This window comes from Miniopterus natalensis, chromosome 1 (genome assembly GCF_054644295.1).
Source record: "Miniopterus natalensis isolate mMinNat1 chromosome 1, mMinNat1.hap1, whole genome shotgun sequence".
NCBI classification, from domain to species: domain Eukaryota; kingdom Metazoa; phylum Chordata; class Mammalia; order Chiroptera; family Miniopteridae; genus Miniopterus; species Miniopterus natalensis.
In genome coordinates this window covers 22054825-22082224 of record NC_142081.1, presented here as the reverse complement: position 1 = coordinate 22082224, position 27400 = coordinate 22054825, and the positions used below count along the sequence as shown (strand labels likewise).

General features: G+C 46.2%; 1 protein-coding gene across 1 annotated transcript in view; it reads right to left on the bottom strand.

The window, feature by feature from the left end:
• Positions 1 to 27400, bottom strand: part of DPF3 (double PHD fingers 3) — a 243762-nt gene that overhangs the window by 50020 nt on the left and 166342 nt on the right. Inside the window, exons 7-8 of the mRNA XM_016208146.2 lie at positions 19188 to 19325; positions 1265 to 1393 (exon numbers count right to left, since the gene is read on the bottom strand). Of these exons, the coding sequence (XP_016063632.1) occupies positions 1265 to 1393; positions 19188 to 19325 (267 nt within the window). The remainder of the gene's footprint in view (positions 1 to 1264; positions 1394 to 19187; positions 19326 to 27400) is intronic.

Genomic DNA, 27400 nt, shown 5'->3' with positions numbered 1-27400 from the left:
TATCACATGTGTCCTCTTTTCTAAGCTAGCCCCAGTAAAGAAAAAGTTCAACATTAGGTATCATGTTTGGAAAGTAAATGAACTGATGGAACTGCACAGATGGGCCACCCTGTCAGCATCCTTAAGCATTAAATGTTGAGAGTCCTTTTTCAATTACTGATTTGCTTCTCAAGTCAGTCTTTAACCCTAAACAACCCAAAAGCCAAATATTTTTTTTAAAAGGACTAAAGCTAAGGTTAGTGGACAAAGCAAAGGAGGAACTGAGTTGCTACAGGAAACCCAGGTGTGGTAATCTCTATTCTTGGAACTAGGAGTAGAAAAGACACAGGGTAGAAGTGTGGAAAGGAGCAGTGACTCCTCACTGCTGGAGCCAACCATCCAATTGAACTATATTTCTTTCACCCAGTAGAGTCAGTAGTTGATGAGACTAATCATGAGTCTGAAATCTCTCTTTGGTCTAGTTATGACATAAAAAAACATATGAAAAATAGATAGTACCAACCAACCACAACCAGCCAAAAGTACTGGTTTGGTTAGAACTGAAAAGCAATCAACAGCTTGAACAAAACTTAAAAACCTGAACTCATTATAAGAATAGAAGAACAAGATCTAAGTCTTTTTTTATTTTAGACTTTGGATAGGTTAAAGACAAAAATTTTAAAACATCCGGGTCAACTTCAGATTAGCCCTAAGAACCCTTGCCCTTTGGCCTTCTTCATCTATCAGGGTCTTTTTGGTTCCATATGAGAAAATGGGATGAGTGGCCAATAGACATGGTATTTATGCCACTACCCAGGAGCTCAGGGGTCTCTGACTCCCACAATTCAAGGTGTGGCTGCTCCCCAGTATTCATATTTCCATATGCTTCCAGTATGCCCCAGGCACTTCCACAGAACAAACACATCTTTTTGTTACATGCACATCACCCAGTACAAGAAGGTGTTGCCTGTGTCTCCAGGTGTTTCCACACTATTTCACTGTCGTCCACAACAACATATACAAAGAAATATCCACTTCATGAAAAGGCCGAACACAAGTCCAAAATTTCTCCTTTCCCTTTTCCCTGGGTCCCAAGGTATGATATTTGTTTCTTAAGATCCAAACAACTAAAGTATCAAATGACCTAAAAACTCCTCTCCACTTGAAATCATCACCACCTCCAACTTCTCCAGCCCACCCTTCACTCCCAGAGAAGATGGCAGAGGAATGCAAGTAGAGCAGCTCCTGGTCTACGGGCACAGATGCAGGAAGGGGCCACACTCACCAGAGCGTCCACAGTCTGCACAGGACACCAGCTCTTCAGGCCGCCCACTCTTCTTGTTCATGTTAGAGCCCCCCAAGCAGAAGTCACAGTAGTTATTAGGAATGACTGTCCCATCCGGTCCTTTCTGGGCTGTAGAAACATTTTTGTAAAAAATCCAATTTTAGGCTGAGGTGAATTTCTACTGGCCCCTCTTCTCCCACAGTGTGGTAAAATCTGCTCCAGAAAGAGTATGAAGTTTAGAATCTGTGGTTTTGTTACAACCAAGTTGTTAACTTAGGCTGTTTTCTTTTTGACCCTCCTCAGCTTAATAGTACCAGTGTTTTGCTACCCAGAGTTTAGTTTGATTGTTGCAATATTTCCCAGCTTTGTGTTTTTACAGAAACAAGCCTGCTCCTCTGATTGCATCCCTGGATGAGCACAGCACCCAGAAGGCATATAGTCAAGTGAACTCCTCTGATCCCTGAACAACCACCTGGTAGTTATAAACAGTGGTGTGATGAGAGAGAATGGTCAATGCTTAGGCCTTGCCCTTGGGAGAGATGCTTTTGTTTAGTAGACAGTCCTATCATCCCTGAAAAGGAAAACAAAGAAGCATTCATTGATGGGTGGTCATTTCCAGAAAGACCACTGAAAATGCTCATGGGGATTGTGATGAACATCTTGGCAGGTACACAGGTGTTCACTCAGCTGCATCTCCCTAAAGTTCAGACTCCCTGGTCATGGAAAGCACCCAGGACTAGTTGATCAGCAGATCCTGAATATTTAGAATCAGACTGGACACTCAGGCCAGAGATGGACTGAATAGTGAGTTACTGAGCATATCTTGAGGCTTAAGACCCTCATAAGCCACCCATGATGAAAGTCCTATACAAAATCAGAGAAAAATCTTGGGATATGATCTTAAAAACAAAACCGTGTGAGAACAGCACATGTCCTTGAGCACAGAAATCATTCTCAGTTTCTACTGCCTTCGTGCAAAGTCTTACACAGATTCTTTGCCTGGGGAGAAACATGCCCATTTACCCCTGTTTTTCTGTCCCTATTGTGAACATATTTCTTTCTCACATAAAGACTCCCTGTTTGTGACTAGGAAGAAAAGTCTCTCCATTTATGGGAGCAGCCTAAACCACGGGGGTATATCTTCCTCCTCGCTACACCCAACGTCTGCTATCTTTTATTATTTACCGGCTAACATTAATCAGGGTCCCGTAGGGTACAAATCTGTAAAAGGAAGCAGATATGTGAGCAGAAATACCATCCAGACAGTAAGTGATAAAGAGATTCACCCACTTTAATGTGATTCCCTCTGGCCTTCGCTTCCTCCATGCCTCTGCTTTGCCTCCAGGAATAGAAAAACTTACCTGGGAAAGGCAGAAGACAAAAGCTCACAGAATTACATTATAGAGGGTTAATCCATTTATCAGTTGCTATTTGGATTGTTTAATCAGTTTCGAAGTCATTGATTTTCATCTTCAGGGAGGCAGACAAATCTCTGCAAGGAAAGTATTGGCTGTTTGGGGGCAGAAAGAGGAGCTGGCCACACCCTGTGGCCTGCTGAGTGTTGGGTTTTTCTTCATCAGTCTCTGTATCTCAAAGGCATTGCATGTCATATAGAACAGTTTTGCAAATCTCCAAAAATCAGTACATCCACAAAAATTTTACTCTGCCTATAAAATTTTCATTGCCTAAATCCAAAAAGAAGTCTCCCTCTTCTTTCTCTCTCAACTGCCATCTTACCCATTTTTAGAACACTCTAAGGAAAGCCCAGGCACATCTAAGAAGCAAATAAACTCAGGGTTTCCTCACTAAGAGACTACCATGGAAATCAATCAAAAGGTGGACAGAAAGAAGTGAGGTGTATTAAATTTAGGGGCTGAGTGTAAACCAAAGTTAAATTTCACGATTGGTAGGAACCAGATATAAAATGTGGAGATGCCAGTCACAACTTAGGTAGCTTCCTGCATGAAAATCAATCAAATAATCTCAAGTGTATCATTTCACTAAAGCTCTCAGGAGACCCTGTCTCACCATTTGTCTCCCTCCTTTTCTTTTAGGGACTTCCTATTATGTCAGATTTTTTCCCCTTTCACAAAATCTTTATGCAACCAAAAAAGCTGGCTGTCTCCAACCCACTGCATCACTTGTGATTTATGAGGACAAAGAGGTAGAATAGAGTCTACGAAGCCCAGATCACTCTTTCCAGTTTTCACCACCAGCAGACCATTGGTAGGATGTCCCATGGAACCGGGGACTCCAATACTTCAAGAAATAAAAAATTCATAAGTGATCTAGTAGAGCAAAGAAGACAATGATAGAGAAATTGATCCTACATAAAAAGACAAAGGGAACAGAATTTCATTCATCTAATGAAGAGAAGTTTCCAAGGAGACAGAATCAGAACAGGGTACCCACATATACATCTGTGTTGGTTACTGGCCATACAAAGTGCCAAGCCAAAGGGGTGAGAAGGTGCGATAATCTTCGTAGACCCTGGTGTATGCAGCTGTGACATGCTCAAAGGTGGGTAGGAAGGGAGAGGGATAGATTCATTTTAGTAGAGCAATGTCCCAGTATAGGAAGTGATACTGAAGAGTTATACTTCATTTCCAGCAAAATCCTTTTTGCTTTAGTTCCTACTCTCTTCCTATGACAGTGAGCTCAAAGCTTTCTTCCATCTTGGTAAAACGGCATGGAAGAGACTCATCAATAGCCTTTGTGTACACTTTCTGGTATTTAGGATCGGTTTCAGGATGAGAGTTCTCCTGTGGAGCTCTCCCGATTCCCCAGCCAGAAATGACCAGTTAGGCTTTGGGGACGGCACTCTGCTGACAACACTTTTACAGATGCTTCTCTTCTTTATACAAGTGTATACATGCCTCATCTCCCCACATTAAATGACCTACTCCTTCAGGTCAGGGACCATGTCTATCACACCTTTGGAACACCTATGTGCCCCGTGCACAGGAAATGGTTAACAAGGTGTGGATGAATGGCTCAGAAAAGAATAGCAGAGATTTAAGTAGTCAGCACAGTGATACCACCCCTGGGACTTCCCAGCAGGGACAGAGCACTGTGTTTGCTTTCCCTGGGGCAGAGTTATCTGTTGCTCTGAATATCACTGGTTTATTTCCCTAGTCCTCAGAGAGCAGAGCTGGTCCATGTCCAGAGAGATTGGTCAGTCATCTGGCCTGGTGTCATGTCTGACTCCCAGAGTACACAAGAATGGGTGGCTGGGAGCCCTGGGCTGCTGGAAAAACAACACTATGCCCCTACTATGGCAGGTGAAACACCATTCTACACACACACATACAAGAAAAGTGTATAAGACTATGCTTCATTTTCTCTTGACAAGAGGACACCAGGTTGCACCTACCCACTGGGACTCCCTCTTGTTCAACTGCTTTTAGAGAAGAAAAACCAGCACATTTATTACACTACGAAACTGTGATGAGTCTTATGCTGGATGCTTTATATACATTATTTCATTGTTTCTCACAAAAAATTTTGTGAAGTAGGGAATATCTGATAGATGAGGTAACTGAAGTCCAAAGAGATTAAGGGGCTGGCTCCAGGATACACCTCCAGGTTGTGTGTGTCCCCAGACACTCATGGCCTAAAATCACACTTCTTTGCTTCTGGGGAATTCTAGAGGTAAACACTTTCTGACCAAACTTTGCATAAAAAATACAGTATTTCATGAGTCTCTTAGTGAACTTGATTCGCCTAATATATTTTTTAGGAACCCAAAGCAATAAAAATTGAGACTGGCCTGATAAAGCAGAAATTCCCTTTGAACTTAAAGTTAATGTCCCTATCACAGTGATCCATCCCAGGTGATCCTGTTTATTGTCATATACTCTGTGGGGAAAAACACTTCTCCAGAGAACCCACGGGTTCATGAAGGAATTTTTTAAGTAAAGCTCACACCATGGCTTTTTTGGCCTATGGCCTGACCCAGTGTGAGCAATTTCCTGGTACTGTGTATGAGATCATTAGAAAAAGGATTTTACTATAAATAGGAAGCTTGCCCAGACCTTGCAAGTGGGATTTAAATAGAGATTCTGCTTCTGCTTATGGGAAATTGAGTCCCGCTTTATAGAATGACAGTGAGGGCAAAGGCCTGAGTGGTATCTCAGTGGCAGTGCCCGCAATGATGGATTTGGTTTTCTGTTGATTAATGTTCATGGGCTGAGATCATATAAGAGATACAAGGAAGCTGCTGAGAAAATAAAGTGAGGCTTAAGAGTTTAGGAATTTACCTGGGCAGATAACTCTAAAAATCTCAAAGGAAAACAAAAAAAAGAATAGAAATCAAGAACAAAGTTCAAGGGGGGGGGGTACCAGAAGGTGGAGGGAGCACTCATATAAATCAAACCAAGAGAAAGGGAAGCCAAGCCCCAAATAATCCAATAACCACCACACTCAGTAAAGTAAAGGGTGAGCAGTCATTCTGGATAAGTCATACTCTGGGATTTTCTACTTCAATCAGGCCTCGTCTATAGCAAACAAGGCCCCAAATCTTCCATAAAACTACCATCCAAACAGGGCTATTTTTTTCCTGTTCAGTCTGATCTCTGCTGTGATATGCCTGATACTCATGAAAAGAATGAGTGGTGGGGACAGTCTGGCCACCAGCAAAAGCCCCTCATCTGGCTCTTCTGAGACTTGAGCTCCTTCCCAACTGTCCTAGGGAAACAGGAAGCAAACCAGTTTAGGCTCCTCCATGGCGCATCCACAAAAACGTGACTTCACATCCTGAGCAGGTGCTCAAACTGCCTGCTGGGGCTTGGTGTGTACAAACACGTGGCCGTGCTCTGTGCCTGCCACCTGGCCCTAATCCAGCCCCAGCCCAGCAGCAATTTTCCTGGGCCTGCTAGTTGTAGTGTGCAGCCCTTGGGGAATCTGGGGGCAGTGAGAAGAACCCTCCAGGAGATGTGCCTCTCCTCGCCCCTCTCTCTTGTCCCCCCACCACCCTCCACAGCTGACAGTTGCCATCCCTCCATAGGTCTGACATGTTTCCATGGCAACTGGAATCCTGGGCTCCGGCAGCCTCTGGTCTTGCCACCTGTTATTACTTCATCTCTCAAGTGTAAAGCATCCTAGCCTGGTACACTTGGCTGTGCAGAGAGCAGCTTCACAGGATGGAGTAAAGAAAAGGGGGCAGGAAAAGAAGGCAAGGCAGCCCCAGGCTGGCCACACAGAACACACTGGACAGGAAAGACTAGAGAGGAAGCTTCGGAACTGGGAGGGTGAAGAGGGGATGTGAGCCAACGTGCCTTCCCTTCAGAATCAGCAAGCAGGCCTCAGCTGGAGGCCACCGCCACATCCAGCTACCTTCTACCCAGCCTTTAATGAGGGCCCTGGGCGGGGGAGGGGGAGGTGGTGGAAGGCTGCAGCCTGGGAGGCAGCTGTGAGGAGATGTGTGCTGGGCCCATGTGGAGTACAGCGAGAAGAGGGTTAAAGTGGCGAGATAAAGACTGAGAGAAAGGCTGGACCAGAGGGCAAACAGAGCCTCAGAGCCTGGATAAATGGCCCTAATTCTCATGCTCTTGCTCACCCTACTCCTTACGTGTTTACTCATATAAATTATCTCCAAAGCCTGACACCTTTTTTCATTGCTTCCCTAGAAGAGATGAAAAAATAAATCCCACAGATCCAAAGAATAAAAATGTTGGGACCCCATCCAGGCTGGTTCTTCTTGGTCACCTAAAGGCAACTGAGGCCCTGCCCCAGGCTCCAGGAGGAAGACAAATGCTGCCTTCCTCCCTGAATGGGGAAAGGCAAGGGAATAAGGAGCCTGGCAAGAAAACGGGCATCAGGCTCCACTCACCACCTGGCAGGGAATTGTCTTCCTCACCAGCCATTGTGCTACCTGACACTGATGACAATGTGAATGTAGGACAAGGGTTAAGGAGGGGCTGCTGGCACAGAATGATTCCAGACGCCTCTGAAGTCAGTCGGCTGGGAGGAGGGAAGACCAGGGGCTATTATAATGTCTTCAAGTTTACGGACGGAGCTAACTCACCACACTCGCATTATCAAAGACAACATGAGACAGAAGGAGCAGAAAGGCCGCATGAGCCACGGGAAAGCTGGAAAGGAGGGCAGTGAAACAGTTAAAGGCGTGGCCAAAGGAGTGGCTTCTCTGGAGAGGCCTTTGAGCCTGGGAAGGCCTCCCCAGACTCAGGGTCTTAGAGTATGCACCTACTCTGAGGCAGGAGAATATGCTAGATGGTGTTTCGGGGAGCTTTTGGGCCTATTATTTGAGGATTATAATAGGGTGAAAGAAGAAACAGAAAAACAAAGTTTTCTACACCCAAAGGAACTCAGTGTTAATTCACTGTTTTGTATTTGTGTAGGTGTCTCTTCCGCATTAGCCGTGAGCTCCCTGAGGGCAGGAGCAGTGCCTTTCATCTCTGAATCCCCAGCACCCAGCACGGAGATTGACACAAGCTGACAATAAATATTTAATGAATGGACAAATCTTCACTAGGCTTTTTGGGGGGAAATCTGCCAGGCAAAGAAAAGTCAAAGAATAGGAATTGAGTGGATGCAAAGTGTCCCCCAAGTACTGAGTGACCATGCTAGGTGCTGCCAGTGTCAGTCCTCTTCATAACAGGGACAGAGGGAGTGAGGACTAGGAGTAATGAGGGGACTAAAGCTGCAGCAAAGGACCAATGGGCCTGCCCTCGTGCAGGAATCCTCTCTCTCAGGCATTTCTTAGAAAGCAGGATGGAAGGAATCAAGAACTCCCAGACTCATTTGGCTCCAGAGCCCCTTGAGCCCCGCATTCAGTCTCTTGCCAGAAGCCCTGCACCAGCCAGTGAGAAAGCAGGCCACGTTTTACTGTGTGTTTTCGTGTTTTAAAATGTGGTGTCAGTCATCACGCCCTTCCTTTCCTCCTAAAAAACTCATACTGTTAGACACACGCCTTGAGCATGTTTACTCCAAAACACTGTGCTAAACAAACAGAAAACATCCGCTCACACTGATGTCTCCATCTTGATGGTTGCATTTGGTTAGAGTTGCAATTTGCCAGGAGTTCGGACATCACCTCACCAATTCTGGGGCTAGATGGTCACATGACCCATTAGTAATGTCCTTTGTGCTCCAGACTTGGACCAACAACACCAGGTCTGTCACTGATGCTTCAAGAAAGCGAGAAAAAGAGCAAAACTGATTCCTCTTCTCGGTGCTGATTAGGAAAAGCACAGGAGGTATTTCAATTTTCCAGTAGAAGGTCGTGTGGGTCAGTACATTCCCTGGTATAATATCTTGTTATTGCCACCAAATGAGTCAAGGAGGGGGAAATGGTTTAATTTGAGAGCAACTATGTCAACAGGGCTCTGAATGAAATGGTGTCATTCCCCTCAGAGAACTTCAGGAAGTCTTGGTCCTGGTGCTTTTGAGCCAGATAAGCTTTATCCATTTAAGTTGTCAGGATATTATTGTGCTATTAGAATTCAGTAAGCCCCTTCCTGCCGTGCCCACCTAGCCCCTCTCCACCCCTCCTCACCACCACTTCTCTGGGACTCAGGTATGTCAACCCCGCTGGTCCACAGTGGGCCAGCATTTTCAGTGTCCTTCAGACTGAAAAACAGCACTAGGGAAAGGAAAAGGATGAGCCCCACGCTTCAGACCTGAAGATTAGGACAGAACCAAGGCACCAGAGCTGAGGGAAAGCCCAGGCCAGGGCTGAGGGCACAGATGGGGGACGCACCCAGAAAGCAAGCCAGGAAGCATGGAGACGTTGCCCCAGGCAGAATGGAACCTTAGGAAATAATGAAAACCAAGTCTAGCCATGAGATTTCACAGTGTAGCCTGATTCCTGGCCAGTTACCTAACTCGGTGCATCCAAAAGAAAAAGGAAATAGACTGAACACCAGTCTTCAAGAACTGGATTTCTCAAAGGCAGTGGTCTACCTGGGAACTTATTAAAAATGCAAATTCTCGGGTCCCACTCCAGACCTACTGAATCCAAAATTCTGGGGTGGGATCTAGCAGTCTATTTTAACAAACCCTCCAAGGGATGTTGATGTGCTCAAGCTTGAGAACCAGGGCTCCAATGCAACACGTGAGACATACACATTGCATCACATGCATTTTCTGTTCATGCTATGCTTTATATGAATGAATATTTAATCATCACGTAGCCTTTTGAGGCAGATACATTAATGTTCTGTTTTACATAGGTAGTACTTGAGGCACAAGGAAGCTAAATAGTTTGTCTCTGGTCACATGCTAGTAAGTGGCTATCTTGGCTCTGAACACAGTATGGCTCTTAGCTGGCCCACTTGATACTGCCCTACCCTGAGCACACACAACCACACACCTAAGGGAAGTCAAATCAGAGTGGCTGGCAGGACTTGGAGGCCGGGACTTCTCAAATTTCAGAGATCTCATTAAAATTCAGATCATGATTCAAATGTCTGGGGTAGGGCCCTAGATTCCACATTTTTTACAAGCTCCCCTGCAGGGTAGTCAACTGTCTGGATTTGGGTGGCACTGAGGGGTTTCCAGGGCACAAGATTTTCAGTCTAAAACTGGGAATGGCCTGGGACAAGGCAGTCACTTAGGTCCCAGATGCTTCTGACCACACTTTAAGAAGCAAAAATGCAGGCCTTCAAGGTGAAGAGCTTGTATTCAAGTGTGATCAAGTATGAGAACAGGGCAGGGTATAATCTATTTTATACTTTAAAAAGACCACTTTGGGGAGGAGAAACAAGGTGGCGGCGTAGGTAACAGCTGTACCAGCCGCCTCCCACAACCACATCAAAATTACAACTAAAATAAGAACCACCATCACTCAGAGCCTCCTGAAACCTGGCTGCACAGAAGCTCCACAACCAGGGAGCTGAAGAAGCACCGACCCAGTAGGAGGGGGTAGACGCAGGCGGATGGGGACTGAATCGTGTGGAGACGTGGCCACGGGCCCACACCCACTGCTGTGGATTAAACCCAGGAGGGACACCTCCGCAGCAGAGGCTTCCCAGAGGAGTGAGGGGTCCCAGCCCCACATCAGGGCCCCAGCCCAGAGCGCCAGGGCCGGGAAGAGAGGTCCCCACAACTTCCGACTATGAAACGAGTGGGGACTGTCGCTGAGGGTCACGGAGGCTGCGGGAGTCCCAGCAGCTCCTCTTAAAGGGCCCGCACACGGACTCACTCGGACTCACTCCCTCTGAGCGCAGAGCCGGGCAGCAGCCCGAAAGGAACCTGGGACACTTGGCGAAGAACCTGTTTGAAATCCGGGTGAGAGCTGGAGGGGCAGCCTCCTCCCAGGCAGAAGAGCTGGCAGAGGCCACTCCTCCTTAAGGGAGCCCCCCCCCACACAGCCGGCAGGCAGGCGCCCTATTTGAATCAGCAGCACCTGACTCACACCTTTGGCCCCACCCCATGATTCCCAGAGGCCCCACCCCTCCCCACCTGCAGCTCATCCAGGCCATTTCCAGGGGCTTTTCTGTGCAAGTGGCCTCTCGAGCCTCGTGCTTAGGACTTTGCTAAAATCTCTCAAACAAGCAGCAGCGTGCCCCAGACGGCTTGATAAGTGGCCCCAGGCCTGGAACTAGTGGCATCCTGCACTGGTTCATAGCTTGGCCTCTCCTGGGCACCTCCAATCCCAGCACAAGTAGCAGCCAACTACAGTTTGCTGTGTAGCTCATGCTGGGTGGCCCAGGGCAAGGCACTGGCACAGGCTGACTTTGCACCTCCCGTGAGACCCCAGAGACAGTGCACCTGGTAGTCAGACTTGACCACACTGGATTACAACCCTACCACATCCATGAGTGACACACTCAAGGGGCGCACTTGGTGAACACCAAAGCCCCACTGAAGTAAATCCTGATCTATAAGGGTGTCTCCAGCACAGCAGCTCTTTGGCTGTAGTTTCAGCTGATCCTCACAGCCAACTGACCGGGGGGGTCAATTCCTCCCAGTGACACCAGCAGCAACCAAGGCTGAACTACAACAGGACAGTGCACACAGCCCACACAGGGGAGCACCTAGAAGGCCCAGCTCAGGTGACTGGAGAGGCTGAGCCACTGGACCCTACAGAATACCTACTACACAAAGCCACTCTACAAATTCCAGGAGACATAGCAGCTCTACCTAATACATAGAAACAAACACCTGGAAGCAGCCAAAATATGGAGGCAAAGAAACACGTCACAAAGGAAAGAACAGAAGAAATCTCTAGAAGAGGAACGAAATGAAATAGATCCAAGCAAGCTAACAGATACAGAGTTCAGAATTTTGTTTATAAGGATGTTTAAGCAGACTATTAGGGAAATAACTGAGAAAATAGATAACATAATAAAGTATCAATTTGAAATGAAGGCTACAGGAACTGAAATGAAGAATAATTTACAGGGAATCAACAGTAGAGTAGAGGATGCTGAGAATGAAATCAGCAATTTGGAACATGAAGAAACAAAAAACACCCAACCAGAAGAGAAAAAAGAATACAGAAATATGAAGATAGAAAAAAGAATACAGAAATATGAAGGAGCCTCTGGGACAACTTCAAGAGCCCCAACATTTGTATTATTGGGGTGCCAGAAGGGGAAGAAAGACCCCAAGAAATTGAAAACGTATTTGAAAAAATAACGACAGAAAACTTCCCCTACCTGGGGAAAGAAACAGACTTACAAGTCCAGGAAGAACAGAGAGTCGTCATGGGGGGATTTAGTGCCCTCATAAAAAGAGATACCAGAGAGCTTGCTTCTCTCTCTCCACCCACATGTATCCAGGAAAGGCCTTGGAGGACACAAGAAAACAGCCAGCTCCAACCCAAGAGGAGAGTTCTCAACAACCAACCCTGCCAGCACCTTTATCTGGGACTTCCAGTGACCCAAACTGTGAGAAATAAAGTTCTGTTGTTTAAGCCACCCTGTCTATGGTATGTTGTCATGGAAGCTCAAGCTAACTAAGATTGTGACCATTAAAACATTCATTTCTCTTGAAAAGCTACTATGCAATATGAAGCATTTGTCAATTGGCCTATAAGTGAAAATTAAGAGCAATCTGTAGGACCATGACAAAGAACCCAAGCTGAAACTGGGATTCATCATCTGGGGTTCCAGTGTGTTGACATACCTGAATACACACTCATATTTCAGCTTCCCAGCTTGCTAACTGTGTGACTTGAAACAAATTACTCAACCTTTCTGACCCTCAGTTTTCTACTCCATAAAATGAGAGCAATAACATGTGCCTCATGGACTTGTAACATTACATGAGATGATACATGTCAATTGCCTGGTGCCTAGTAGGTGTTCCACCATTTCTTTGCCTCTTTCCTCTCCTAGATGCAAAATAATTTTATCTCTGATAAGGCAGAAAAAAAGTGACACATGACTAGAGAATTCACATTCATGCACAGGCACATTGTTCAGTCTCTGAGTACCTTGGTGTGTCTTCTAGGGGATACAGCACCTACCTTATTTGTTGTGAGGAACGAATGAGATAAATGTGGCACTCTTAGTTCAGTGTCTGACAAATTCAACGAATATCAGCAAGTACTGTCATCATCGTTTCTCGGGACATGGAACTCTTCAATCCTGAGCATTCTAGGTAATTAGGCCAAAAATGTAAGAGAAATAAGAGGCCCACAGAAAGGCAGGTGGAAGGAGGGTGCCTGATCCTGGGGAAATAGAATGGTAAATACAGGGATGCCACACTTGGCTAGATTCTGCTCCACAGCTTCCCCTCACTAGGTTTCAAGCATCCATCTTATTTCCCAATTAAACCAGAAGTTCTCCTAAGGCTGAGACCACGTTATGCCTTTTTGGAGGCATAATTACACAAAGCCCCACATGGGGGCACATGCACAGTAAGTTCTCAATAAATGCACACGTTTAGCCTGTATAGAAAGGTTGGTGTCCCATATCTAAAATTTAGCAAAGGATGTGCCAGGGCCAGGTCAGGCTCTGATATTTATGCCTGATGCCAATGAGACCCCCATAGGCAGTTAGCATCCCAGTACTGCACAGTTGCAGACAGGCCCTGATTCAGATCAGCCATCTGTGGTCACAGACATGCTCTGTTGGTCCAAATGGCACAGAGATGGGATATCAGCACTCATAAAGTGCAGGCATGGTGCCAAACACCCGCATCAACTCACAGAAGACTCACAGCAACCCCATGAGGTCCAGTTTGGTTATTCTCTCCACTTTATGGATGAGGCAATGAAAAAGCAGAGACGTGTAAGGAACTGACCGAGAGTGGCGGTCACGATACCCACCCTGGTCTGGTCAATTCACTGCCATTGTCTCAGCCTCTAGGTCAGGAGTGTGGATGATCCACAGGACTGGGAAATTAACTCCAAGTCTACTTTCAAGGCCAGAGCAACCCCTCAGGTTCTTCTTTGCTTTGCTATCTGTAAACTACTTAAATAATTATCTAAAGAACACCTGTTGTTAGTTTCCAAACTTGCTCTTCAGGAAGTGAGAAGCAGCTCACTTTTCCATAAGGAGTCCCGCGTCTGAATTTTCCTTCTCTCCCCTGTAACAAAGCCTGAATTTCATGCATGGAAGTTGGGTAAATGGTGGTCTGTGTAAGCTTTATTTATGGCTTTTCAGACACCTTTCATCATGGTCCAAAATTCCTAAGCTTGTGTCAAAGGTAATTTTCACTCTCTCTTAAAGCCGTATGTGTTGTCCTGAGCCATACAGTAGAGGACAGAGAAGTTGGAAGACAACATCTGTGAGATCTTTCCTATCAGTGTGGCAATGACATCATATGCTTCTTTAGGATAATTTGCCCATTGTCAGGCTAATTTTCAGATTATCTAATCAGCCGACATTGCCCTTAATCAACCCGCTCTCCTCTTTCAGTTCCACATGCCCTCTAAAGGTGCCTGAGGATGGGGCCTTTGCTTGTCTGACAGACAAAGCCTATGTGCCCAGCACACCCCCATTACATAGAAGACTAAGACCTCCCACGACCTAGGGCAACCCAACTTCCATTCCATGAAGATAGGCTTGAAATAAATTTTATAGACTCATATTTTAAAAAACATTTTCCTGTTAGGAGCTCCAAGTATGCTCTAGAGAGCACTTTATACTTATTTATCCTATGAAATAAGAGAGAGATCACTTAACAATTCTACACCAAAAAGATTTTCTTATAAATCTGTTCTTGTCATCTAGTAATGGCTACTGTGGCTCTTCATTTCCTACAGGATAGCTACTACACACAGAAAGACACTTCCAGCTGTGGCCTTGCCTACGTTCCACCATTCTTCCAATGCTCAGACCCAAATGCTACAATTGTCTGATGTGCCAGCTATGTCATACCTCCCTGTCTTTGTATATCCAGTTATCTCCTCTAATGCAGTGGTTCTCAGGCTCTAGTGGCACCAGAATGTCCTGGAGGTTTTCTTGAAACACAGGTTGCTGGTCCCCACCCTCAGAGTCTGTTTCAGGAGGTCTGCTGGAGCCAAGAATCTGCATTTTCATAAGTTCCCAGGTGATGCTGCTGCTACCCTGAGAGCACAACTGCCCTGTGGAGTAGAAAGTGTACTGTGCCCTAGAGCCTTTGCTCCTCGACCACCTTCCACATACCCTGTGAGCTGCTCAAGGAAAGAAAACAAGGCAGCACTCAGTGCATCGTTACTAAACTGATGGATGGATGACCAGATGGACGGACGGATGAATGAATGGATTAGACTGAATTTATTTATATAGCTTTTCCATCCAGGTTCAGGACCTCATAAATGCCCATTCCCACCCCACCTTCAAAATACCTTAAAAACATCATCTATAACAGATTCCCGCTGTACAGAGAAGGTAAAAAGGAACTCAAGAAGAGTTTTGACCCTGTGAGCCTGTGTCAAAGGAGTTTTGACCTCTAATCTAGCGCTCTTTCTGCTACCCTGGCCCCACTGGGGCTGCTCACCAAAGTGGCATTTAAAGAGTCACAACAGAATGCTTCTCAGAATCCTAACCTGCCCAAGCACTCCCTCCTTTTACACACACACACAATGATTTCACTTATAGAAAGTAGATGAAGGTGGTAAAAGAAATGGAGGAAGGAAGAAGAATCCAGAGAGGGAAGGGCAGCAGCTCAGGTAGGGAAGACCCCATTAGAAAAGTACTAGCTCCCAAGGGGGGGGTGTCTGAGCTCCAAGCAGCTCTGGGGTGCATGTAGCTGAGACAGAAAGGCAAGGGCACAAAGGAAAGGGGACAAGCCTACAGGAGGATGAGAAGCGTATGCTCAGGAGATAATGAGGGACTAGGACAGGAACAAAGGCCAGAGAACATCAGCTGGCAGGGGGCAGGTGGACGGGAGGAATGGCAGTCAACTGCTGAGCTGGCAGCTCAGGGCTAGGGGAAGGTCAATGCCAGCTCCAGCACTCCACTCTGCCCTTTAAGCAGCAGCAGCACAGGGATGAGCAATGGGCCTCGCTGGAGACACAGTTGGGGGAAATACAGCAGGAGGACCAAAGTCAAAAGGTCTCCTTGCTGCAGGTGGTGCAAACGCAACTGCCCATGGCCCTAAAAACTCCTGAGTCTGTAGGGCTGTTTCTCCAATAGGCCTGTGCTCACCAGCAGCTTGGGTCAGGCTGCAGCTCTGCTAAAGAGGGAAAAGTCAGCATTCCCACCCCACTGGCAACCAGAGAGCAGCCCGCTTCCTGAGGGAACAGCAGATTAGCCTCGAGGATTAAGCTCCCTACCTCCCTCCCCCACACCACAAGCCCTGCGAAGGGAGGATCACAAAGCTGAGACCTTAGGATGCTGCAGAGCTGTCACATTCGATTCACCACATAGCCCCGGTGGCATTTAGGGGCAGGACGGATGGGAGCCACCCCCACCACAACCAGTGGGAGCAGCTAATGACTGGGTACTAATGATGCTGGCAATTAGTGCTCCCAGGAAAACGGTTGGGGGCTGCTCACCAGGGGAATGAGGGGGGAAACCGAGCACACATTCGGAGCAGCAAGCAGATGGGTGGCCTGTGTAGTGCAGAGAATCTGGGAAAAGCTGCCATCTCTCAGATTCATCCAGAGAAATTGGGGAAGGAGGAAAGGATGGCTCCTATGGGCACTGGAGGCCTCTCTGCTGTGCCCTCCACAGTAGCAAAACTGAGGTTCATCACAAAGGGGGCACTGAGAGGCGATATCATTAAAAAGGTATTTGTCAGGGTTCTGGAACCTTCCTTGTGTGAGGAGGCCCCAGAGGAGTACAGGTAGAGTTATTCATTTCTATGCAGTGTAACACCCTTGGGTAGTCAGGTGATCCTTTTGAAGAACCCACTTTCTCATCAGCAAGGTGAGACGGAGAGGAGGGGTGGAGAGGGGCTGGGGCAAGTGTGCTCACGAACAAACCAGAGAGAGAGGACAAGCATCGGGATGAGATTTATTAGGAAGGTGTCTCCATCAAAGAAGAAAGACAGCTTCCTTGCCAAGCAAAGCCATCTGGCCTCAAGGTGAGGGCATGAGGAGGCAGAAGGCACTGACCCCTGAGAGTGTGTGAGGAAATCCTGGGGGACAGAGAGAACTATGCAAGGGCCCATCTCTGAAGTCACCAGCCTGCCAGAGGGGACAGCAGGAAGAGCTAGCAGAGACGGTGTCGACCCACTCAGGGCTTGCAGGATACCTGAGGGGCCACAAGGAACCTTCCTCTGCTGTTGCCAACACTGGGCACACACACAAGAGACACAGACAAAAGAGAAGCATTCTCAGCCCTATAGTGTGAGAAGAGCACCTAGACACAGGAACAAAAGATCTGACATTTGAGAAGAGATGTCAAGGAGCTAAGGCAGCAAGGGAGGAGTGAGAAATAATACCACCCTAATAAATACTTTAGAGAGAGCAGCCATGGCCAATAAATACTTTCCAGACAGCAACCCAAATCAAAGGAGGTCACTCTCAGCCTCCTCCTGATAGAAGACGACAGAGAAATTGGGGAATGGGGAAAGGGTGGCTTCTATGGACACTGGATGCCTCTGCAGCACCCTATACCCTGGCTATACTTCGGCCACTCAGATCAGAGATGGAGCAAGAGGAGAGACAGGGAAATAGAAATATTTTCCTTTCTGAAAGACAAGGGTGGCTGGACCAAGGAAACCCTGCCCCAGAGAGAAGACAGAAACCTCAGAGTTGTAGCTGCTCAGCTGCTGGGAAGGAAAGGTGGGCAGAGCTCTGTCAGACCCTCCTACCCTGCTTTCCAAGTTGTCTCCGTAGGACAACAGTAGGCAAGAAAACAAGGCTCTGTCACACAAAAGGCTTGAACCCTGAAAGTGAGTAAGAATGAAAGAAGGTGTCCCCCACAAATTCACACATTGAAGCCAGTACCTCACAATGTGGTTATAGTAAAGAGGTGATTAAAGCAGAAAGTACAAATGAAGTGTTAGGAGGGCTCTGATCCAACCTGACCAGTGTCTTTATAAGCACAGGAAACTTGGGCACTCAAAGAGACGGCAGGGTGCATGTGCACAGAGGGATGGCCACATGAAGAAGCAACCAGAAGGCAGCCATCCGCAAGCCAAGGAAGGAAGCCCCAGAAAACCCAACCCTGCTGGCACACTGATCTGGGACTTCCAGCCTCCAGGTGCTAAGAAAATAAACCTGTGTCCTTTACACCACCTGCTCTGTTGTATTTTGTTATGGCAGCCTGAGCATACTGATACAGAAGGCAGTGTGACAGGGAAAAGTGGGGTGGGGGTTAGGTGGAAACCACACTAATCCAAAGGAAGGTCATGGCCAAGGTTTGTGTTAATTATTTCAAATATTTGGTGAAGGCAGCCCACCAAAATTAAATGATTGATATGTATGTAGAAGAGTCACCCTCAAATCCAAGAGTCTGAATATTTTTAAAGGTCTGATCCCTTTAATTACACTGAATTATTCACTTTAAGACCACCTATCAGTAAATCTTATGGGAAAAAAAATAGAAAATGAGCATTGACTTATGATCCAGGAAATCATGGTTCAATCCAGGTAAGGGCACATGCCCAGGTTGCAGGCTTGATCCCCAGTAGGGGGCGTGGAGGCAGCCAATCAACGACTCTCTCATCATTGATGTTTCTATCCCTCTCCCTTCCTCTCTCTGAAATCAATTAAAAATAAATAAATAAATAAATAAATAATAGAAAACACATGGCATGTCCACAATTATTGTTTACCTAATGATCTTAGAATGCCCACATATTGAAGTAAGTCCTGAAGATTCCATTATCTCATCCTATTTTGAGATTACTATAGCCCCAGAAACCATAAGGAATGTTATAGAGGGAAGTCAAAAGGCAAATGCTAAGCCCTTTTAGACTCTCTAATTCATAACTGAAAGTTGAGGAAAGAAAAAAAGAATAGAAATGAAAAAAACAAATCTTAGGGATCATTTTGGGTTTTTGAGCTCAACATCCCAAATATCAAGTGCACCCAAATCACATTTGCTGGTTGAGAGGTCAGGCAAAGAGCATGGACACTCCAGGGCAGTATTTCTAGGGCAGGATAGTCTTGTACCAAAATTGTAACCCCGATAACAGCCAAGACAATAAATCAAGAATATTCTACATCTCTTGATGGCTAAGGAGATATCTGGAATATCTGTATGAATTTACACACCCAAGGGATGTGCCCAACTCATGTCAGCAGCTATGAATGGATAGTCTGGAGCTGAGGAAAAGAGGAGCAGGTCTGGGATTTGACAACAGCCAGGTAAGGATGTTTCCCTTCTGCTTTAACACTCACCTTCCTTCCTCTGAGAGCGGAGCCTGCTGTGCCACCCCTACCCAGCTCACTCTAAAATGGGACTCAGCTGACCCACAGGGGGACCTGAGACTGGGTTTAAAGGGCCAACTCACCACAGGACATTGGGACCAATCAACGGTCACTACCAGAAGATGCCACAGGTGATAGAAGAAATGCTCCACAGCCCTACCCATCCACTTCACAACTGTCCCAACGCAATAACTGGAAACTCACGTCTGTGGTTCTCATTTCTGTGGTTGGGTGGGGACCGGGTCTCCTGGTCTTGGGCTTCGTCTCCCTCCTCGCTGGCCAGGTGAGTGTGAGCGTAGTGGTAGCTGAGTCCTGGCCGGTTCTTGTAGCGTTTGCCACAGACTAGAGAGAAAAGAAAGGAAAAACACAAATGTCAGCAACCTGTGGTGTGGCGCCACTGCCATCATTCTCCCAGGTGGTGACTCCCATCCACCCATCCAGAGCTGGGTTTCCTTTAAAGTTTTACCATCCCGAATCCCTTACCTCCTGGACAGAACCACTCTAACAACATAGGCCCATGCAAAGAAAAAACACAGAAGTAGACGATGGAAGTTGTGTCAGAGCTCCATCATTTCCTAGCTGTAAGACCCTAGACAAGTCACTTGCCCTCTCTGTGCCTCAGTTTTTTCAGAGAAAAAATGGAATAATAGTACTTAGCTCATGGGTTTGTTGGTGATGAGGTAACCTCTATGCAAAGCATTAGAACAGTGCCAGGACATGGTAATGGTGATGATTATTTTAACTTTGAAGTTTGGACTGGGAGTCTATCCAGTCCAACACCCCATGGCACAGATGAGGCAAGTGAGGCCCAGCAAGGCTAAGTGATTTGCCTGGGAACATACAGCTAGTTGTGGCAGAATCACTAGAACCCAAGTCTTCTGGGTTCCCACGCAGTACTTCATCCACCATCCCGTGGCTGACTCTGTATGACATAGAAAAGCTTGATACAGATCATATTTTTGATGTATCACTCAGTGATTTTGCCAGAGAAACATGTTCCACTTCCACCATGGAGACCATGAAGGCAAGGTATCTTTGGTAGATGTGGCAACCAAGAGCTTATGCCCTTGATACCCCAGAAGCCTGATACCCAACATCTCTAAAACGGTGCCCCTGCAAGCACCACCTCTCAAATGGACACTGGGACAAGGGCAATAAGCAACATAAATATGGCCAAGAAGAAAGGGGGCAGTCTATTGTCTAAATGCTCAGTACATGAGAAGTCTGGCTAAATAGCTTAAGGCCAGATTACCACCCCCAACCTCCCCCAACAATATCTCAGCCCCTAGACGGATGACATGACACTGCTGACAGCAGAAGCCTCAAGGGTCTTCTAGTAAAAATCCTATGCCAACCCTTGCATCATGTCCCCACCTTTCCCCAGCAGAGCAACCCCCACCTGATCTACTGGAACATGTGGGATTCCAACCTTTAAGAGACTCTTTTCACATGACTGGGTTATGGCAGTGAGTGTAAATATTTCACAAGGTAAAAAGAGTACAGACATCATCATCAGACCTGGGTTCAGTCCTAGTTCCAGGTGCCCAAGTTGACCGGCTATGTGACTTCCATAGTATAGAGAAGAGCTGTTTCCAGCCACCTTATCCAATTCCTTTTTATTTCTGGTAGGGTTTCTTTTCTTACTAGTTTCTCTTAGGTTTTTTAGGTATTACAACCACTGGCAAAAAAACAGATGTTATCTCTTCTTTCTTGTATTTATATAAACTATTTTATCTTCTTAGCTTAGTTTGTAAGAATCACCAACACGATACTTAAAAAGAGCAAAAGCAAGATTTTCCTATTTTAATGATGTTGAATTTAGTGTTTCATTTATTAGAATAAAATATGTGGCTAATCTTTAGTCTTTATCAAATTTAAGTAGTTCCTCTTATTCCTGTTTTAGAGTTTTATTATAGAATTATATTGGCTGCCCTTTCAACATCTACTAATATATGACTCTTTAGTTTGTTGATAGTGAATTATGTTGATTTCCTAATGTTTCCTATTACTGAAGCATTCTTGATTCCAAGAATGCACTCCATTTGGTCAGAGTGCATTCTATTAGCTAATACTGCCTTTTGCATCTATGGTTATGTTGACTTCCTAAAATGAATTGGGGAGTTTTGCTCTGTGAAATTAGACAAGACAGATAATCTCTCTGTGCCTTCTTTCTGATCTGAAAATGATGACAGTACTATTTACCTTGAAGGATGGTTAAAGGGATTAGAAATAATATTTGTAAGCTATCTCACTTAGCACCCACCACATAAAAGATGCTCGATAAATGATAGTGAGGGGTGAGAGGCTTCAGCTTGGTCTGCCATTAGTGCCGAACCCTCTTAAGGGACTTTGACCCTTGACTCATGCTACAGAACCTGGCAATTGGTTTGGCTTTCTTAATAAGGTGAGAGTCTGAGATTCAAGCTGGTGACCTAGTGACTATAAATTCAAGTCCTACAATTGGCTACTTACATTATCTCCCTCTCACTCTCCCTGCTGTAAATATTGCAAAAAAAAAATTAAATGGTCCTACACATCTCAATTCCATTTGACTCAGGAAGTGGGACCTAAAGAGGCCCCAGAGGCACACTCTGGGCCTGCTTGTGGCTTTTTCTATTTAACCTTTTAAATTATATGAGGTCAATGAACATCAAATTAAGGGGTCATTAGATATAAATCCATTTCATCACCAAGTATACTATTGGTAAGGGATAAATGTTTATTAAAAATAAGAATGATAATATCAATATTTACATGAGGCCTCAGCTGCCTCTACAGATCGCCCCACTATAAACTCCACAGCATTTAATTTGTGCCATTTTGTTATGTCAATTACCATTGTCTTCCTTAACCACAGAATTTCAGGATCTCAATCGTCATTTGACCTAGTTATCTATCAGATTGTTTTATTCCTACAAATACTCTAGGATGAAGGAAGAGCATGAGTTTAGACTGGGGCTGGCTTGCATACCTGGAGCTTGGGAAAGACTTTTGGATTTTGGAGTTGGCGAGGTGGTGATACAAGTTATGGATTTGGAGAGATTATGGAGAAAGAGATGAAAGGTGTGAACACAGGACAGATTTCAGAAAACATTGGTATCTTAAGAGTTGGGTGGAAAAGGAAAAACCTATTTTTTAAAAGTTAGTTAAGAGAGACTCGTACAGCAGTCAGCAACATAAAGGAGTCGGGTTCCCAGATGACAGTAACTATACCACCAGCCCTGGCCACTGCTAACTATTGAGTGAGTACCATGTGCCAGGCCTGTTCTAGGGCTTCAACTACATTTACTCACACAGCAACCCTCACCCCATCCACAGATGAGCAGACTCAGGCACACAGGCAGAGCCAGAACAATACCAGATGCCTAAAGGTCAAGAAAAATGGGATTTGAGAAGAGACCACTGGATTTAGCAATTTGGTCACCTTAGTGAGAAGGGACTCTGCAACCTCGCAGAAGACAGTGAGACTAGGGTGCTCCTGGAAATAAGGAAGTAGTGACAGGCCCAACAGATTGTTCCTTCCAGCATGGCTGTGGACGGGGGAAAGAATGAGATTGGTGGGTGGATCAGGGAGGCTGAGGGAGGACTGTCCTTTAACAGAGTAGTTTCCTGAGCAGACTCATGGGTTAAAGGGAAAAGGGGGGAGTGGAGGGGGGGAGGTGAAAGGCAGGGTTAGGAGGAATTAGAGATAATAAGCAAGATGCCTGACCCCAAAAGGAAGCTGCTGACCCAAGTCCCAGTCCTTCAAATGACTTCATCCTAGGGACGAGATTTCTAAGATTTATTATGGTTGAACTGTATCCAGATCAGACTGCTCCATTTAGATGAGAAGAAATTCCTTGGAAATCCTGATTGGACTAGCTTGGAAGAGAAGGAAAATCAGCAGTTTCACCTTCTGTATTTCATCCTATCTACCTACCACTCTCAACACTTATGGACCAGCTTCATGGACATGTGACCTGTGCATTCAGACAGGGTCCTGGAGTCAGAAGGGCCCCACATTTGGTTTAATGCTTTGCTGTTACTATCTGGAAATTCTTAATACTTACTGAACAAAGGGCCTCCCTCTCGTTTTCACTTTGCACTAGGCCCCGCAAATTAGGTAGCTGGTCCCAGGAACCTGCTGGGGCTAGGGGTGGAGATATGGGACTAAGTTATTCCAAACAGCCAGCTTGATAGCATAATTGCTGCCACAGTGAACACAGGACCCAATCAGTTCCTGAGTCATGAGTACAATTCCCCTCAGAGGTAACCTTGGAAATCTGGCCAGAGTGGTTAGCCGCACAGCAGCGGTCATTTCAGTGCCATCAGCTGTTCTTGCCCTACTCTGGGGTCGGCCCAGCCTTCAGAGAGATAGGATCTATAGTGGGTAAGTAGGCAGGCTAGATCTGGACTGCCTGGATTCCAACCCTGGCTCTGCTGCTAACTGCGTGATCTCAGGTGAGTTGTTAAACCTCTCTGTGCTTCAGCATCCTCTCTGGAAAACAGGGATGATGATGACAACACACCTACCTCACCAATGGGAGGGTTATGTGAGAATACATTTAAACAGTGCCTGGCCCACAGGAAGTCTCAGCCATTGTCAGCTGTTATCAGCACTGCCATCAAAGTAGATCAGCAAAGGAAATAAACCCAACAGGGGAGGGGGGAACCTAGTACTTTCTCCTCTGAAGTCTGGGGTGATGTAGTTGCAAGAAAAAAAGAATAGGGAAAGATACATTCTGAAAATAAAGTATTAGAACCATCTGCTCTCCTTTTATCATGTCAGCAATCTCACTCTGGAATTATCTGTCATGCAGAATCAGACCGAGCCCCAAGACTGCTGAAACATTCAGACAGGGCTGCACCCCCATCCTTCCACCCCAGTCTCCTTCCCCAGGGCAAGCTCCTTTGCGTCATGCACCTCTGAAGCCATCACCCTGGGGACCAGTCAACCCTGCCTGTGCACAATCTAAGGCCCTTCTTTTCACCTTGGCAAGCATGCCCCTGGATTTTGTGTTCCTGGCACGAAGCACATGGAGAGGACCGGCTGTGACAGTAAGGAAGGTCCAGCTTGCCTTCCTCTCTCTCCTTCCCCTAGAGCGGATCCATCTGTCAGGCTGCAGAAATAGTGCATGCCCACCTCCCAATCCAGAGCTGGATTCTCCAGGCAGGACTTCCCGTCTGGAGTTATGAATACCTTCAGCGTTCCCCAGAATATTTACAGCACACCCCCCACTCCAACACAACCCCACTCACTCCTTGTCTGGGAGAAGGGGGGGAGAGGGAGGGGGAGGGAGGAGGGAGGAAGGAGGAGGGAGAATCAGGGGCAGTTTGTGTGAACAAAGCCGGCTGCAGCAGACAGCAGAATCCTTCCTGCCGGGGGGAAGCGGCCGCCTTCCCCACTGATAACTTAATGACTCTGGCACATTTTCATCAGCCCAACTTGGAGCACGCAGTGGGTATCCGAGCCAGTGGTTTCCGAGAGACTGAAAGCAGCGACTGAAAGCAATTACGGGATGAGCGTCCGAGAGACAAAGCCTGGGCCTTGGGAGTCACAGGGCCGCATCTCATTTCCAGCTCTACCCTGTGACACTTACATACAACCCCAAGGAGGTCACTTCCCTCTCTCTGCAGCCCAACTTCATCAGTAAAACAGCCAGCAATGCCCGCTACCTGCCCGAGCCTCCAAAGCACCATGTTTACAGACCATCAGGCAGGCAACACATTCTTACACTGAATCTCACAACAGGTTCCAAGGTAAGGATTACCATCCCCTTTTACAGACAAGGACACTGAGAATGAGGGAGCTGAAGCAACTCGCTAAATGGCAGAGCCAGAATTTGAACTCAGATCGGTGTGACTTTGAAGCATGTGACTGAAAGATGCGGCGCTAGTCATTCTCTATTTGCCACCCCCACCCCCACCCCATGCCTGCAGTTGGTCTCTACAAACAGCCTCTTGCCCTCAGCTTCTGATGGAGTTTGGCCAGCAGGAGGCACCAGCAGGGGGACAGAGGGCGAAGAGAAGTTAGTTGAGGACTTGTGTCCTGCCCATCCCTGCTTGGGCAGCATGCTGGTGCAAGGGCTATGGCCCCCTCCATAGCTCTAGCTCTCCCTGGGAGCCACATGTCCTTCCTGCTCCTTGGGACTCAGGATGGGGAAGGCACACTCCCTCCCTTGTCAGTACCTTTATCTTGCCCACACCTCCACAATCATTCCGTCATCAAATTATCTTCCTTTCAGCCTTTCCCAGTGGAACCCTTTGTCCTTCTGGGGCTGACACAGATATGAAGGGCCATTTTGACAGGAGAATCATACGCTACCAGACGGCCCTCTGTCTTCCCTCTGCAGAACCATTTAGGGGATGGAGGATTGCCTACCACCAATCACCCAAGTAGGGGGGGAGCCCCAAGTGAGAAAAGCCCTGCCATGACTCAGCTTGAGACAAAACCCAGGGGATACTACAAAAAGCCACCAGCTCAGACATGAGCTCAGGGTGGTGTTAATCCCTATGACTTTTAAATGCCTCGGCTTTTCTCAAGAGTAAATGATGGCTTTACCAAGTTTGAGATTTAAAAGCGGTGGCATCAAGATTGGTCCAGTTCCTACAGCGTTTAGGCACCAAGAAATTCCTCATGGGCAAGTCCAGGTGGGCTTCCCATCCCCCACCCTCTCAAGCCCAGAGGCCAGCAGCATGGGCAGCCCTCAGCAGACCTGGGGTCTGGCCCTGGCTCTAACACCCTTGAAAAAATCCTACACTTTCTTGGCCTTGGTTTCCATATCTGTAAAACATGGCAATTGGATCAGATGATCTCTAAGTCTTCCATTCTAGCATTTCACAACTCTGTTTCTCTGGGTCCTCTGAGGCCTTTGTGCCTCCTACAGCAATTATTCCCTCAATTGTGACAGAAAAACAGTGTGGGCTCCCATCCATAGGATCCACTCAGGTGCTGCCTACACTCTTCCCCCACCCACCAAGCCAGGTCCACAGCTGCCTTCCCATGGCTTCGTTTCTTCTTCCAAGCCACCTGATGCTTATTTTACACTGAATTCTTCTAGATAGAAACACAGGGGGTTAGAGTAAGGGTGGGGTGTAACATCTTATTTTTCAAAGCCACATTCCTCTGACGCTGGCTTTGCAGAGCCAGGACATATGAAATGCCAGGGATCCAGAAGCCCTGTGACTCCATCAAGGGAAAGCATTCTGCTTATTTTAGGAATTTACTGTATGTGAATGTGACTCCGGTTTAAAAAAACAAAACAAATCAAAAACTGCAAGAACAGAGATAAGCAACAAGCCTTTCATTTCAAAATACTATATAACCTGCCCTGGCCAGTTTGGCTCAGTGGTGAGGGTGTTGGCCTGAGGACTGAAGGGTCCCAGGTTCGATTCCAGCCGAGGACATGGACCTTGGTTATGTGTGTGGGAGGCAACCAATCAATGTGTCTCTCTCACGTGGATTTTTTTTTTTCTTCCCTCTTTCTCTCTGTCCCTTCTACTCTCTCTGAAAAGCAACGGAAAAAATATCCTCAGGTGAGGATTAAATAACAAAAAAAATTTTTTTAATGGAGAACCCCAGTACTAATTTCGTCACACTGCAAGAACAAGCTTATCGACACTGGCTTCTAAACAAGCCCTTTGATAAACTTGATTTAAAAAAAAAAAAAAAATGCTATATAACCTGATTCTGAATCCCAGGCAGAGAAATGCAGAAACTCCCAAAACCATAGCATTAAATGTGTTAGTGGGACTATTTCCTGCCCTGCTGGGAAGCAGTAAGAGACTCTGGGGTCAGCCTTCCTGGGTCAGGTAATAGGCTGTATGACTTAACTTCTTCAACCTCAGTTTTCTTGTCTGTAAATTGGGGATAATAATAGTTCGTACCTCATCTGAATGTTGTGCGAATTAAATTAATCTACTCTTGTAAAGTGCTTACCAGAGTGCCTAATTATTGATCATTCATTTAAGTTTATCAGATTGCTTCCCTGGTCCCTGACAATTCCAACAGCCAGTACACAGAACAGAACCGGGGCCCAACTTAAGTAGAAAATAAGTACCCTTTCTTAACTTAGTACAAAGAAAATAAATTCTTACTCATTGTGTCTATGAACAAGCCAGTGAGCTGCTTTTACATGCAGTCTCATTTAGCCCTCTTGAAAACCCTCTATGGCTAATCTTATTGTCCACACTTGACAGAAAAAGAAACCAAGGCTCAGAGAGATTTTGTGATTTGCCCAAGGTCATGGCCAGGAACTGACAGAGCAAAGATTCAAATCCAGGCTTTTGACTCAAGAACCATCTTCTGACCATCATCGCTTGCAGGGACAGTGTCTCTGATTCCTTATTCTAGTGAGTTCTACGTTAGCATGTCTTTAGTTAGCTCAAAAGGTAAAATATAATTCTGTTTTAATCCTACAATAAAAACAATTTAAATA